Source organism: Sinocyclocheilus rhinocerous, unplaced genomic scaffold (assembly GCF_001515625.1).
Source record: "Sinocyclocheilus rhinocerous isolate Xijiao unplaced genomic scaffold, SAMN03320098_v1.1 scaffold2126, whole genome shotgun sequence".
NCBI classification, from domain to species: domain Eukaryota; kingdom Metazoa; phylum Chordata; class Actinopteri; order Cypriniformes; family Cyprinidae; genus Sinocyclocheilus; species Sinocyclocheilus rhinocerous.
In genome coordinates this window covers 705,856-719,498 of record NW_015639773.1, presented here as the reverse complement: position 1 = coordinate 719,498, position 13,643 = coordinate 705,856, and the positions used below count along the sequence as shown (strand labels likewise).

At 34.9% G+C, this 13,643-nt stretch overlaps 1 protein-coding gene across 1 annotated transcript; it reads left to right on the top strand.

The window, feature by feature from the left end:
• Positions 1 to 6,199: 6,199 nt before the first annotated feature.
• On the top strand, positions 6,200 to 11,203 carry LOC107751851 (elongation of very long chain fatty acids protein 4-like). The gene is made up of 5 exons (XM_016567619.1): positions 6,200 to 6,211; positions 6,351 to 6,431; positions 7,016 to 7,190; positions 8,583 to 8,710; positions 9,922 to 11,203. Exons 1-5 carry the CDS (start codon positions 6,200 to 6,202, stop codon positions 10,186 to 10,188), a joined length of 663 nt encoding a protein of 220 aa, XP_016423105.1. The 3' UTR covers positions 10,189 to 11,203.
• The last annotated feature ends 2,440 nt before the right edge of the window (positions 11,204 to 13,643 follow it).

The following is a 13,643-nucleotide window of genomic DNA, read 5'->3' as shown; positions in this document are numbered from 1 at the left end:
GCGCGAAGTTGATGTATTTCCTCAGCAACCAGCACGGATCAGCTCTAGGCATGACGAAGCTGATATCGTCCTCTTTTGGAAGACCAAACAAAGTAGTTTCGCTTTCACAACGAAACACACAGCGTCTCCACGACATGGTGGCGTGGGCGAGTCTTAACTTTTATAAAGAATATCTCTTTGGGTTTGAGACTTTAGTCTTTGCAACTTTAGGGATCTTATCTATTCACGAACAGCTTGTAACACTCCAAAGAGAAAGGAAAACTTGAAATCGCATCATATGACCCCTTTAAGCTATTTTGTTATATTCTCTTTTGAGTAATCAAACAAGCCAAAGAAAACCTCTTTAAAACTCAAGCAAGTGAGGAAGCAAGAACTGTACTGTGGAAAAAATGAGGGACAAATGTACTGTGCATGAAAGAGAGCAAAGCTGTGGAGTGTTTTGTACAGTACGGTGTTGTGTTGCACTGCAGTTGTTCAGTTGTCAGCGTGACACACAGGTGAGATGATGTGTGAGGTGAGTCTGGACCCCTTCATCACCTCCTGCTGCTCCTGTTCCTCTCAAACACTGCACATCTGCTCCCGCTGCGAATGATCACAGACCAACCGCGGCTAACCGAACACCTGTGAGCCGCAAAAAACACACGATCACAGAGCTGAGCCGTCATGCAATTAGCCCTCACACTGCTGGCTCCTCACCTCAACGTCTGCACACACAGATTTGAGTTTCACACCTCGCTCAGAAGACTACAGGTCAATCAATAACTCTGGCTTTAATTCAGATCGATATTAACGCAGAGACTCTTAATTGCATCGAGTGTGCGTGGCGCTAGTGAGACCTAAAATGACAACCGTCTCTGTCTTTACCTATTTGATCGGACAGTCAAAATAGGTTCATAAATGCAAAATAACTTTTTAATTTCTGAGGTAACTGGAGTCCAATTAAACATGCAACATGATGAGGTCATGTGACTACAAAAATAAATTAACATAGCCTAGCTATGAAACGTAGATATCGTTGCATAATGCACAGTAATTAACAATCGTGTTCGTTAAATCATCTTGTTTTTGATGTTTTCATACAATAATGATTCACAAGTCTGCATAAAACCATATTTTGATGTTTTTGACTGATGCTTAGATTACAATGTAGCCTATTTACACTGTTAAAATAGTAAATAAGATTATTGGAGTACGTTTTACAAGAAAATACTATTTAGGCTTTCTACTTCCAAATTGTGTTACTTGCCGTATCTTTATAATTATTTGTGAAACTGAATAGCAATTTCTTAGTGCAAATTGTTTAAAAGTAAAACCTACACTTTTTTTCCATCTGTGAAATTGTTTTCTAAGGTTTGCTGCCACCTTGTGTCTACATTGGGTTCTCGCAGTGAGATAAAATATTCTTTGTAACAGGATACTCCTCAGTATGTATTGATTTGGGGATTTTATTGAGAGGGTCTGATAGTGGGACAATTATTATTACATTATACAATATAACATTAATGAAAATTACTGCATGCCAATGTGTGATGTATACAATATGATGCAGAGCATAATATATTACTATAATGCAATTATGTAATAATTAGATATTAAGTATTAAACATGAACATTATATTTATAAATATTGAATACAAAATAATATTCCTGTCAGAGGGAAAAAATCATTACATTTAAATATGCAATATAACATTATTAAACATCACTGTATGCCAATGTATAAAATATGATGCAGAATTAAATGATCAAATATCATATAATTATTAGATATGAAATTATTAATTATGAAAACAATTATGTTTATACAAATTGAGTTACTATAAATTTATACAAAATTAAACAAATTAATATAACATAATATAATATTGATCAAACCTGGATAAAACATGTATTTAAAAAAAAAAACTTTGCAGTCAGTTACACTATAATGAGGTTAAAAACGTATCCTCAATAATATATTTAATAATAATAATAATAATAATGATAATAATAGATTTGAAATTATTAAATGTGAGAACAATTACATTTATACAAATAGTGTACCACATAATATAATGATCAAAACGGAATAAAATCGTAATAATTAAATATGTAAAATAATAATTATAGTGCATAATAAAAATATGATTAAAAATGACTAGATATGAAATTATTAAATATGAAAAAATATATATTTATAAAAGTACAAAATAACAACACAATGATCAGACTGGATAAAACATATTTTATATTATTAGATATTTTATTAGAACTTAGCAATAATTTACACTATAAATAATAATAATTAAATATCTAAAAGAATAATTATAGCCTAAAATAATATAAATATTAATATGGAATTATTAAATATAAAAAATGCATATTTATACAAATTGAGTACAAAATAATATAATGTGATCAAACCTGGATAACACGTGCATTTTATTAAAACATTGCAGTTACATTATAGCCTACTAATGACGTTTAAATAAATAAATAAAAACATACATACATATTTTTATTGGCTCCCAAATAGATCATATTTATGTTAAGATGCTATTATTGGGTCCCAAATAGATAATATTTATGTTAAGATGCTACTCGTGCATCTATTGACACCCGCCGGATAAGATTTACGCTTAAGCGCCTAAACAAAGGAGTTACCCCGAGCGCACCGGCATGAGCCCCACATGGCGCGACTGCGCATGCTCAGTGCCGGACAGACCGGTGTCCAGTCAGTGTCACTCTGATCAGATGCGTTTGCATATGCTCCAGTCCCGTTAGTTACATTCTGTTTACCTTCGCGTCATTGTTGCCAAACCTGCGGTGTTGATGTGTTTAAACGCACACTGTAGATTTAAATCCAGACATTTATTCACGCGCATATTTCACCTGGGCTGCACCGCACCTGATGTCGGCATAGGCACGCGCTCGCAAGGTAAGACTGTGTGTGTCAAGAGTGTATGTTTCTGCATCAGTACCAGACTTCAATCTAGACCTGCTTGGCTTGGAAATGTTCATGCATTTCAATGCAAATGACAGTTTACTGCAAAACGTCGTTAGTTAAATCGCTTTAACGGAGATTAGTCGTTCCCAACCGGAATCATTCAGTAGCACTCTTCAGATTTAAAATAAAGGTTTTAGAGCTTGATGTAATAGGAGAATATTTGAAAGATGCATAGCCTTTTATTTTCTAGTTCTTTAGTAAACCATCTTGAACTAACGCTTTAAAGAACCCAGAACCCAATATACTGATCTAAGGAAACATGAATCTCAAAAGTAACATATAGTAAACATGGAAACTCTTTGTAGCCAGAAATGGTTGGTTTAACCGAATGCATTCAGATTAATAAACAACATATTATTTATTAGTAATATATTAATAAACAGTAGAGCATGGTGATAGCAGCACCGATATCATTGATTTGACTCTCAGGGAAAACAAGAACTGAAAAAATGTAAGTGTGTTGCATAAATGCAAATATATAACTAATTTATTTGACTGTGACCAGTTAATTTTCCATATTGGGTTATTTGACAACACATTTTTATAGGGTGAGTTCAAGATACTGCAAAGAACCATTGAAGAACCCTGATTATATTCTGTGCATATTCCTTTTATTCTTCCTCATGTTTGTTTAATTTCATATATAGTATATGCAGAGTTTGTTTGCTCATATCAACTGACTGGTTAGTACAGATGGACAGTTGCACCTTATGGTTTTCTTTGTTTCTGGGAACGTTTTAGATCTCAGTAGCTTGTAGTTGGAGCATCTGGTGGTGATAACCTTCATGGCGATCATCCCTCTGAGTGCTGCGGCCTCAGATGTGGGTCGATGGGCATTTGTACTTACACTTTAAGCTCGTAGATCAAAAGGAATTAAAGCCTGACTGACAAATGCTGGTGAAACCTGCTGACACACGCGCACGGAGGCTTTTGTCTTCAGTGGGGACGCACAGGAAATTTGCACTGCGTGCCGACATGTTTATTTTAACAGAGCTACATCTCTTCCACTTTATAGTGCAAAATCATCTATGCCATCTTTGCACGTGTTAAGCGGCCTCAACACATATTTACAGACTTAATCTACACTTAAAATTGTCTAAATGTCACTGCATTAGATACAAAATATTAAGAGGTATTATAAGATTAAAGAAAGAACACAAACACCCTTTTCAAAACAATCAGGAAAAGAAGTTAAGGCTTAAATTCTAAAACAACATACTGAGGAAACCAGGGCTAGTTATATTTTTCTGTGTAGGTTTATTTTTGTCAAATCCCAAAGAGGCACAAACTTTAAAGTTGTAGGTATGGGACATGTTGTCACACTACATGGGGTACAAACTGTCAATAAACAGCCAATTATTGACTTTTGAGCATTAAAACAAGTACAAAACACAAAAACAATTCTTAAAAGAACAAAAATGAAAAATTACCAAAGCAATATTTGGTCAGCAGAAATTGCAATTAATAAATTGCATAAAAACAACAACATGAAACACGTGACTACTTGCCCCAATATAAATGTGATGACCTGAACCAACCTGAAAAATACTCTTGTCCTGAGAACACAGTTCAACCTTTAGTGAAAATCTGCCTATCATTATATAATTAACTCTTTCTGAACGCATGCTGGTGTGTTTTTTGTATGCACACTTGTTACCCAACAGATTTAGCAAAAAAACGATAATGGAATTTTAGTTTGGAGGACAGAGTCACAAAAAATTCCTAATTAAAGAGTTTTAAACTATAGACCAACATATAAAACCACTGAGCACACATACATTTGTGCAGCTGGACTTTTGACTCAAAAGCTTATAGTTATTGAGGTAAAGATATTGTGACAACTAGCCCCAGTCTTCCCTATATTGAAAACGAAGACATAAGTTTTGTATGACTTTGTGTTTATTTGCGGTTAATGGAACATAATTAATGTGTTGAATTACTACATGTGTGGTTGCTCTGCTAGGACAACTTTGTAAATATGTGGAACACTGACTTCCTAGATCCACTTAAAAATCATGAAAACCCTGAAGAGAAAAGATCCTGCAGCATTTCAGCACAGATAAAATCACACTTTTATATGTTCTATCTAATGCAATGATATTGAGACATTATTAAGTGTGCAGATATTTTTGGGAACACTAATATGCATAAGCATATTTAGCTTTCATTTGTGTGAGCATTTTCTTCCGGAGAGCTCTTAAAGATTTCAATCAAGTTTAACCTGATGTAACACCAAGTATTTTTAGCAAAGCTTATTCTCTCCCTGCTTTGCTTGTGAATTTGACCCTTTCGCTTGTGTGTTATATTTGGGACCGTATACAGCTGTCCTGTTTTCCTTCCGTTTGTTTCAGTGCAAAACGATAGGGCCGCTAAATAATGCACGGGCGTCAGCAGGGCCGTGGAAGACGGGCTAATTATGTAATGACACTGGTGAATGACTCTGCAGAGTTTTATAAATGGAGCCTTACCATAGCAGGTGAGAATCTTTTTACACATGTATTTTTATATTTTTAAGAATATAAAAAAAATTGCTAAATATTCTGAATCGAATTGGGTTTTATGTTTTTAAATCTCAGATAAGCGCGTGGAGGAATGGCCGATTGATGATTTTTCACCCTTTACAGAAGGCTAATTCTGTTACTGTACCTTTAAGACATTTCACACTGATAGGTGTAGATATGCAAATGAGGGCAGGTATATGTTAATAAGGTTCTGGTGGTGATGATTTCTGAACAAGTCGTTTTTGCTGTTCAGTTTCAGTAAATGTTCTAGATTAACTTTGTGAGTTATGAGAGTTGAAGTGTCTCACAGACAACAAACTCTTTTTTTATAAGTTTATTATAAAAATTAATTGATATAGTTTTTTATATTATTATTGTATATATTATTAATTATTATTTACATGTAAATATATGTGTGTGTGTGTATATATATATATATATACATACATACACACACACACACACACACAAATACACATGTAAAATATTTACAATGTTGAAATATAACAAAAATATAATGTTTAAAATATAACAATATAAAATAATAATAATGAACTGCAGGACTTGTCAACTTCCCACATGCAACAATCCTGCCTGATATTCATATTATGCAATACGATTTTAGCATTATCAGGTTTTTATTTATTCATGCTTGAAGTGCTCACTGTGTGAAAAGATAGCAATAGCAAAATAGCAGTGATTTCAGCACAACATGTGCAATATTGTACCACAGACAGGTCACAGACATTTGGCACTAGATCACTGGTTCAAGAAAAAACTAAAAAATTGTGACATATTTGACTATTGCTTCTTACACAGACAGTCTATTGCACAAATGGATAATAATGTGTTTTTGTCTCTAGCTGCTCCTGGGCTCCAGAGCGGCCGGATACAGCTACCTCTGCCAGCCCGTGAACTACTCCAATGATGTGAATGAAGTCCGGGTAAGAAACGCACTGTTTTCCCTTAAACACACCATGATCTTGTAGCACTCAGAGGGTATTTTACAGCTGTAAGGAACAGGGAGAGAGTTGAGGAGATCTCTGTGAGAGCGAGGCTTATCTTTAATCAGGAGGCCGGAATGCCGAATCCCTGAATTCACTTTCACTGACGACGGTTAGAGTTCCCTCATGCTGTTGTCTTGGCATGCATCGTCACCCTCATTGGCAAGATTGGTTTCCCTAGTGACGTGAAGACAGAGATGAGGTCAGGAGTCTCCCCACCTGTAGGCCACACCTCCATTCTCATGGCTCCTGCTACAAATATACCTAATCGGCAAATGAATTGCAATGAATAATTATATACCTTTATCTAATGTGACTTAAGTAAGAGCTTAGGTTATACGTCTTGATCAAGGCTTCAATGGTTATGGGATTTCACAGATCACCCACAGTTGTTTTTATACTTACAACCATTTGGTTACCAGTCCAGATCTGTGAAAGAAAGAAAGAAAGAAAATGATATAATGATAGAACAATGACAGACAGATAGATAGATATCGTCACTGATACTGGTGGTGTTTCTACAGATAGCGTCAGCGCTATGGTGGTACTACATCTCTAAGGGGGTGGAGTTTCTGGACACAGTGTTCTTCATCATGAGGAAGAAGTTTAATCAGGTCAGCTTTCTGCACGTCTATCACCATAGCACAATGTTCATCCTGTGGTGGATCGGCATCAAGTGGGTTCCTGGTGGACAGGTCGGTCAGCTGCATGCACGTCTATCACCATTGCACAATGTTCATCCTGTGGTGGATCGGCATCAAGTGGGTTCCTGGTGGACAGTGTGAGTACACACACACACACACACAAACAAACACAAACACAAACACACACACACACACACACACACACACACATCTATTGATTTAGAAGACCTAAATATATCTAAATAACTATTGTTGTCAAATTAAGCCAATTGTGATTATAATAGACTAGGCCAAAGCCTAAAGTCCTAAGGCTAAGCCTATATTAAGCCTAAACCTAAAATGAGGCCAAAATATACAGTACTGTACAATTGAACAAAGACTTTACAACATCTCTTTATGAACCATTTACCATTTGGACGTCATGTTTTTGTGTTTTTCATGCTTTTATCCAACGCTACTTAAAGGGGTAGTTCACATTGGCATCATTTGAAGGTGGGTAAACAAACAGTTTCTGGTCCCCATTGACTTCCATATTATTTTTTTACTATGGAAGTCAATGGGGACTAACAACTGTTTGGTTACCAACATTCTCCAAAATATCTTCTTTTGTGTTCAACAGAAGAAAGAAACTCATTCAGGTTTGAAACTCGAGGGAGAGTAAACGATGACCGAATTGTCATGTTTGGGTGAACGGTCCCTTTAATTTGCAATCAAGGTCTACATCTAATGAGTTCATGCATTTCTCATTTTGCTTATATGTTGCTGTGCTAGATGTCTCTCCATTAACACCAGTGTGATGAAATTAAATTGTAGGCCAGCAAAGTGGATAATCTGAAATGATAATGGTTGATTTGCATGAGAACCATTGTCAATAATCAATCATTGTCATTGTCAAATGTTTTGCATTTTGAGGCATGAACAAGAAAAGAACGAAAAAACAGAAGGATGAGGAGATTTGAGGAAAGGTTAGGAGAGCTTAGGGGGATGTGGAAAGGGTCAAAGGGTTTGCAAGGGTACAGATGGTCAGAAGGGTAATAAAGAGGAAAGGGTGAACAAAGGATAATGATCTGAAATGGGTGGAAGACTGTGTTGAGATGACTGCGTGTTGTAATCTTGTGTCTCAACAAATGTTGGTGACACTTCCAGAACATTTCATATTCAGTGCTTGATATTAAATAGTGTTCACTTAAGCAATATAGCTTGAACCGAATGGCATCTTGAAGCAATTTGCTTTATTCATGAAACTCGAGCAGAAGGGATTTCTGTGTCTTATAAAAATTTCCACATGAATGTGACTGTTTTTTAAAGAAATTTAATTCCATGAAACCATCCCTTTGTCCCAAAAAAATACACCATTCCTTAATAATCCTAGAACTCAATCAATATTTTGTTGGACCAACATATTTTTTGATGTTTTATCCAACTAAATCTCCTTCCCTCTTCACAGCTTTCTTTGGCGCTACGATTAACTCAGGCATTCATGTGCTGATGTACGGCTACTATGGCTTGGCAGCGTTCGGCCCAAAGATCCAGAAGTACCTGTGGTGGAAGAAATACCTCACTATTATTCAGATGGTAAATAAACACTCCACATCCCTCTTAAAATGGTGCATGGAAAATGATCATCTACCAAACTGATTTGGATTTCTTATTAGTTCACTTAGCTCAAGATATACAATTCTACGGAAGCCTGTTTCCGCCATGGAATTAAAAAGTAAAGTTATTTGTGACTTTTTCTGTCACAATTATGACTCTTCAGAATTCTGACTTTGTTTCTCGCAATTCTGTTTTTTCCCCCACTATGGAATAAAAAAGATAATTGCGACTTTTTATCTCAAGATATAAACTGACTGATAAAATGAATTTAAACATATAAATTAGTTTATATGTGGCCATTAAACTGACTTTTTTTTTCATTCCATTTTTTTCCCAACGGGATAAAAAAATAAAAAATGTAATTGAGACTTTTTATCTTACAACTTTTTTTCTTGCAGTTGTGAGTTTATATCTCACAATAAAGACGTTTCCTCTCAGAATTGCGAGTTTATATTTTGCGATTCTGACTTTTTTCTCCAAATTTTGAGTTTTGATCTCGCATTTGAGTTTATATTTTGCAATTCTGAGAAAACAAGTCAGAAAAAAATCACAATTACCTTTTATCATTTTTTTTTAATCTCATGGCGGAAACAAGCTTTCATACAAAAATAAGTAAATATAGTTAAATAAGGTAAATAAGCTGAGTGGGGATTTAAAAATGCAGTGTAACTTTGAAATTTCCATGTAAAGATTGTAGAATGTAATAATAAGCTATAATTACTATAATAAGCATTATTTTAATAAATTAATAATTAGTTCGCTTTAAAATACAATTCTTGAGTCTGTGAATGAACAATCTGGTGTATTTTTGTCAAAAGTCCTCTACAGTGTAAATAGTTCATCCAGTTACAGTTGTGTCTTTATCATATTTTTTGAAAATAATTTTAATATTTTGAATAATAAGAAAAAAATAATTTTTTGAATCGATATGTTGAAAATATTACAGAAACATTTAGTAAATAACTGAATAATATTTACAATCCTATGGTTGGATGCAGTGAATCCTTGTATATAAACTATTGAGGTAAAACAACATCAATCAAACAGAACATTTCTTGGCCGTGAAATTGTCATTTTGTGACATTATCTGATCTTTATGTTCTTCTAGACTACTTGAAGCAATCAAAGAAGTCTTCACAAATGTTGATAAGTTGCAGATTTCTGTTACATACCTGTTTGCTTGTGTTTAGATCCAGTTCCACGTCACCATTGGCCATGCCGCTCATTCTCTCTACACAGGCTGCCCATTCCCGGCCTGGATGCAGTGGGCTCTGATTGGCTACGCCGTCACGTTCATCATCCTGTTCGCCAATTTCTACTACCAGACCTACCGCCGCCAGCCACGCCTCAAGTCGGCCAAATCTGCCGTTAACGGCGTCTCCAATGGCACCAATAAGGCACCGGAGGTCATGGAAAATGGCAAGAAACAAAAGAAAGGAAAAGGAAAGCATGACTGAAAAGAAACATGGACGGAAGTGAAACACTGGGTCTCATGGGCTTCAAAATTACCCATGGAATCTCAACCGCTACAGACTGTTTGGTAATTGTGAAAACAAATTTGGTCTTTTTTTGTTGCTGATTGGATTTCAAACTAGGGACATTTCCAATGCAACTAGTCCTGTGTGACGTCACTTTCTCTGTTGTTTAGGCTACTTGTGACAGTTATATAATCTAAAATGTCCCTTATGGTTTACTGAATCAGAATAGCAAGCTACTTTGAGATGTTTAGTTACCATTGGGGGGAGAATAGTCAGGGTTTTTTTTCCCACAAAATCAGTTAAATATGCTTTTTCACATAAACAAGCCGATTCTTTTAATGTTTTTATTTAGTATAAGCAGCTGATGAAAGATTCTTACATAAATGGCTCAGCTTTCGTGACACTCTTGAATCCTGAAAGACTGAGCCCTTAAATAAAAAATATGGAGAAATGAGTCCTTCGAGATGCAAGTCTGAATCACTTCTATAAAACATGAGGATAATCCCGCAATTCCGCTTTTTTTTTTACATCTATTATTATTGTCTGTTTGAATCTTCATTTGTAGTGAAACAATGGTGTTTATGGGCTCAGGTGACCGTTATTACAAATTACTAAATTACTAAAGTGGCAACACAGTTCTACCAAAGAAAATCACTGTACATTTGGTGGGTTTATACTCTTGCATTAGATAATATCATTATTTCAACTTAATTTGCGTGCAGTAATGATGGTGTCATGGCTATATACTCAGGTAGTTTCATATGTTTCTGTTCCACATGTGAAATTAGACATATACTGCATACACATACACACACACGCATACTTGCGTCCTTAATGTCTGTTCAGGTATGTGTACTCCTCTCTATTGCTTTGTGCATGTAGCTTTTTATGAAGTTTTTGCAAGTCATATCGCATTACAGTTACACAAATTTTGCTTTTTGTTCCCTTTTATGAAAAAGTTCCCTGTGATAATAGAATCCCATGATGGGGGGGGGGTATACAAAATTTTCCTCTTGTATACCAGTTGATACAGAACCGAATGAAATAAACAGGATGTCAACCCTATTTTCTGTCTTCCCTCACTCTCTTTCATGCGTGTGTTTGCTAATTACTTACAAATGACTCTGTCTCTTTTGTTTTGTTTTGCTAATTCAAGCATTGCTATTATTATGGAATCCTGTTTCTGCCACAGAATAAAACAATTTAAAAAAAGGTAACTGCAACTTTTTATCTCACAATTCGGACTTAGTTTCTTGCAATTCTAAGAGTCAGAAATGCGAGATGTAAACAGAAATGTGAGGTATAAACTCATTATGACATAAACTCAGAATTCTGACTTTTTTCACAAAATTCATAAACTCAGAATTCTGACTTTTTTCACAAAATTCATAAACTCAGAATTCTGAATCTTTTTTCACACAAAAAAAACATCTCAAAATTCTGACTGAATTCTGAGTTTACATCACACAATGGTTTTTTTGTTTGTTTGTTTTTTTATTGCCATGACTTTTTAAACCGTTTTTTCCCCTCGCAATTGCAAGTTTGCATCTCACAATTCCGAGAGTAGGCTATACAACGCAATTAAAAAAAAAATTCACCCAGGATTTGGAAAAATTCTGAATTGTGAAACATAAATTGTGAAGAATGCGACCTGAATTGTGAATTAGAAAAACAAAAAGATTTCAAGATAAAAAGTCGCAATTACCTTTTTTATTTGATTTTTTTTTATTCCATGGCAGAAACGGGCTTTCATACTGTTATTGTAGTTTATACTTAAAATTCAAGTTTTACGGACCATTCACACCAAGGATGATAGGCTATATATGCACAATTCCGAGAGTAGGCTATACAACGCAATTAAAAAAAAAATTCACCCAGGATTTGGAAAAATTCTGAATTGTGAAACATAAATTGTGAAGAATGCGACCTGAATTGTGAATTAGAAAAACAAAAAGATTTCAAGATAAAAAGTAACTAGCAACCATATAGGGACACCCTAACAATTACTTAGCAATGCACAAAACACCTTAGCTCTTCTCTTGCAACCATCCATGACTCATGGACTTTAATATGAGAAGAGGATGTCTGACTGCCTATTTTAGCAGACCCTCTGCCTCCATCTCTCTCCTTCCTGGACCTTTAATGAAGTGTCCTCCGACCGCGATGGAGCTCCCAGGCCAGAGCTTTGAGGGGTTGGGCAGACAGATCTGGACTAATCAGGCTGTAAATTGGCTTTCGCTGTAAAAGAGCTTATATCCACGTCAGAGTATGTAGCATTATTCAGGTCACAGTGGGGGAAATGTACACTGGTATCAAACTAAAACTATTAAAGATGGATGAATGCAATAAATATGACTTTACACATGACAATTTCACATGCATATATCCACAATAAGTTAGAAATGTTCTATATATAGTATGCCAAATAAGATAATAAATGTCCTTTATGCAGGAAAAGAGAAGTAAATGCTGCTCTAAATAGAGAAAATTTATTTTATTAATATTTTTTGGAATTTTATATTTGACAACTAGTAAACTCAAAAACTAGCTCTCTTAATTACATTTCCAAAGACAAACCACCATACTTTTTACTCTTTAAAATGTCTAATTTGCATAAAGTGCAAAGGTCTTTGCTATAAAAAAGCCAGTAAAATTATTTTACACGTTATTTTTTTAATTACGTAATTTTCCATTTAAACCAGCCAGCCAGCAGAATCCATGTCAATGGAAAACGTAAATGTCCATAGCTGTTTTCATATGTTAGCACAATGTACTGTCGTCTTTCTTTAAATAATGCATTTTAATAGTACTCTCTTTATTATTTTAACAGTTAACTTTAATATGGACAGTCTAATCTGTCTGAAGCTTAAAAAATACTTACGGGAAGTGCACAAAAAAAAAGAAATATTTATAAGTATTAGTATTATTAGGATTATTTTTGACATAGTATAGCCAAACTGAAACTGAGTTACTGAAACTAAATTAATTGTGCTAGTTAATCTAGTATCTTACAGAAAATGCATTTGGTTTGCACATACATACTAGCTATCATCTTCAAATTCTTATTCTCCAAAACCATTCTATAATTTCTCTCTCTCTCTCTCTCTCTCTCTCTCTCTTCCTGTGTCTGGTCAAGGATGTTCCTCAATAAGAGGATTGCAAACAGGCCAGAGATTTCCACTGGCCCTATTAACAGAAAGTGGTTTCACCTTTCTCCCAACCTGTTCCTCTGATAATATACACTACAAACACTCCCTGAGATAATGAGCTCTTCTCTGTGTCCACACAAAAAGCCTCCTATCATATAACTCAGCTAAGACCCCCAAATCCTATTTACATGTAATAGGAAATGTTATTTCTTCTATTCATCAGATTATTTCCAATTCAAGTATACAGACAGATAGCGCTCTCCAGTGTTCACAGGCAGTATTACA

Excerpts from the sequence above, each read along its gene's own strand:
- LOC107751851 (XM_016567619.1), top strand. Across the intron at positions 7,191-8,582 it reads GGTTCCTGGTGGACAGGTCG|CTTTCTTTGGCGCTACGATT; the intron begins GTCAGCTGCATG and ends CCCTCTTCACAG. Across the intron at positions 8,711-9,921 it reads ACCTCACTATTATTCAGATG|ATCCAGTTCCACGTCACCAT; the intron begins GTAAATAAACAC and ends GCTTGTGTTTAG.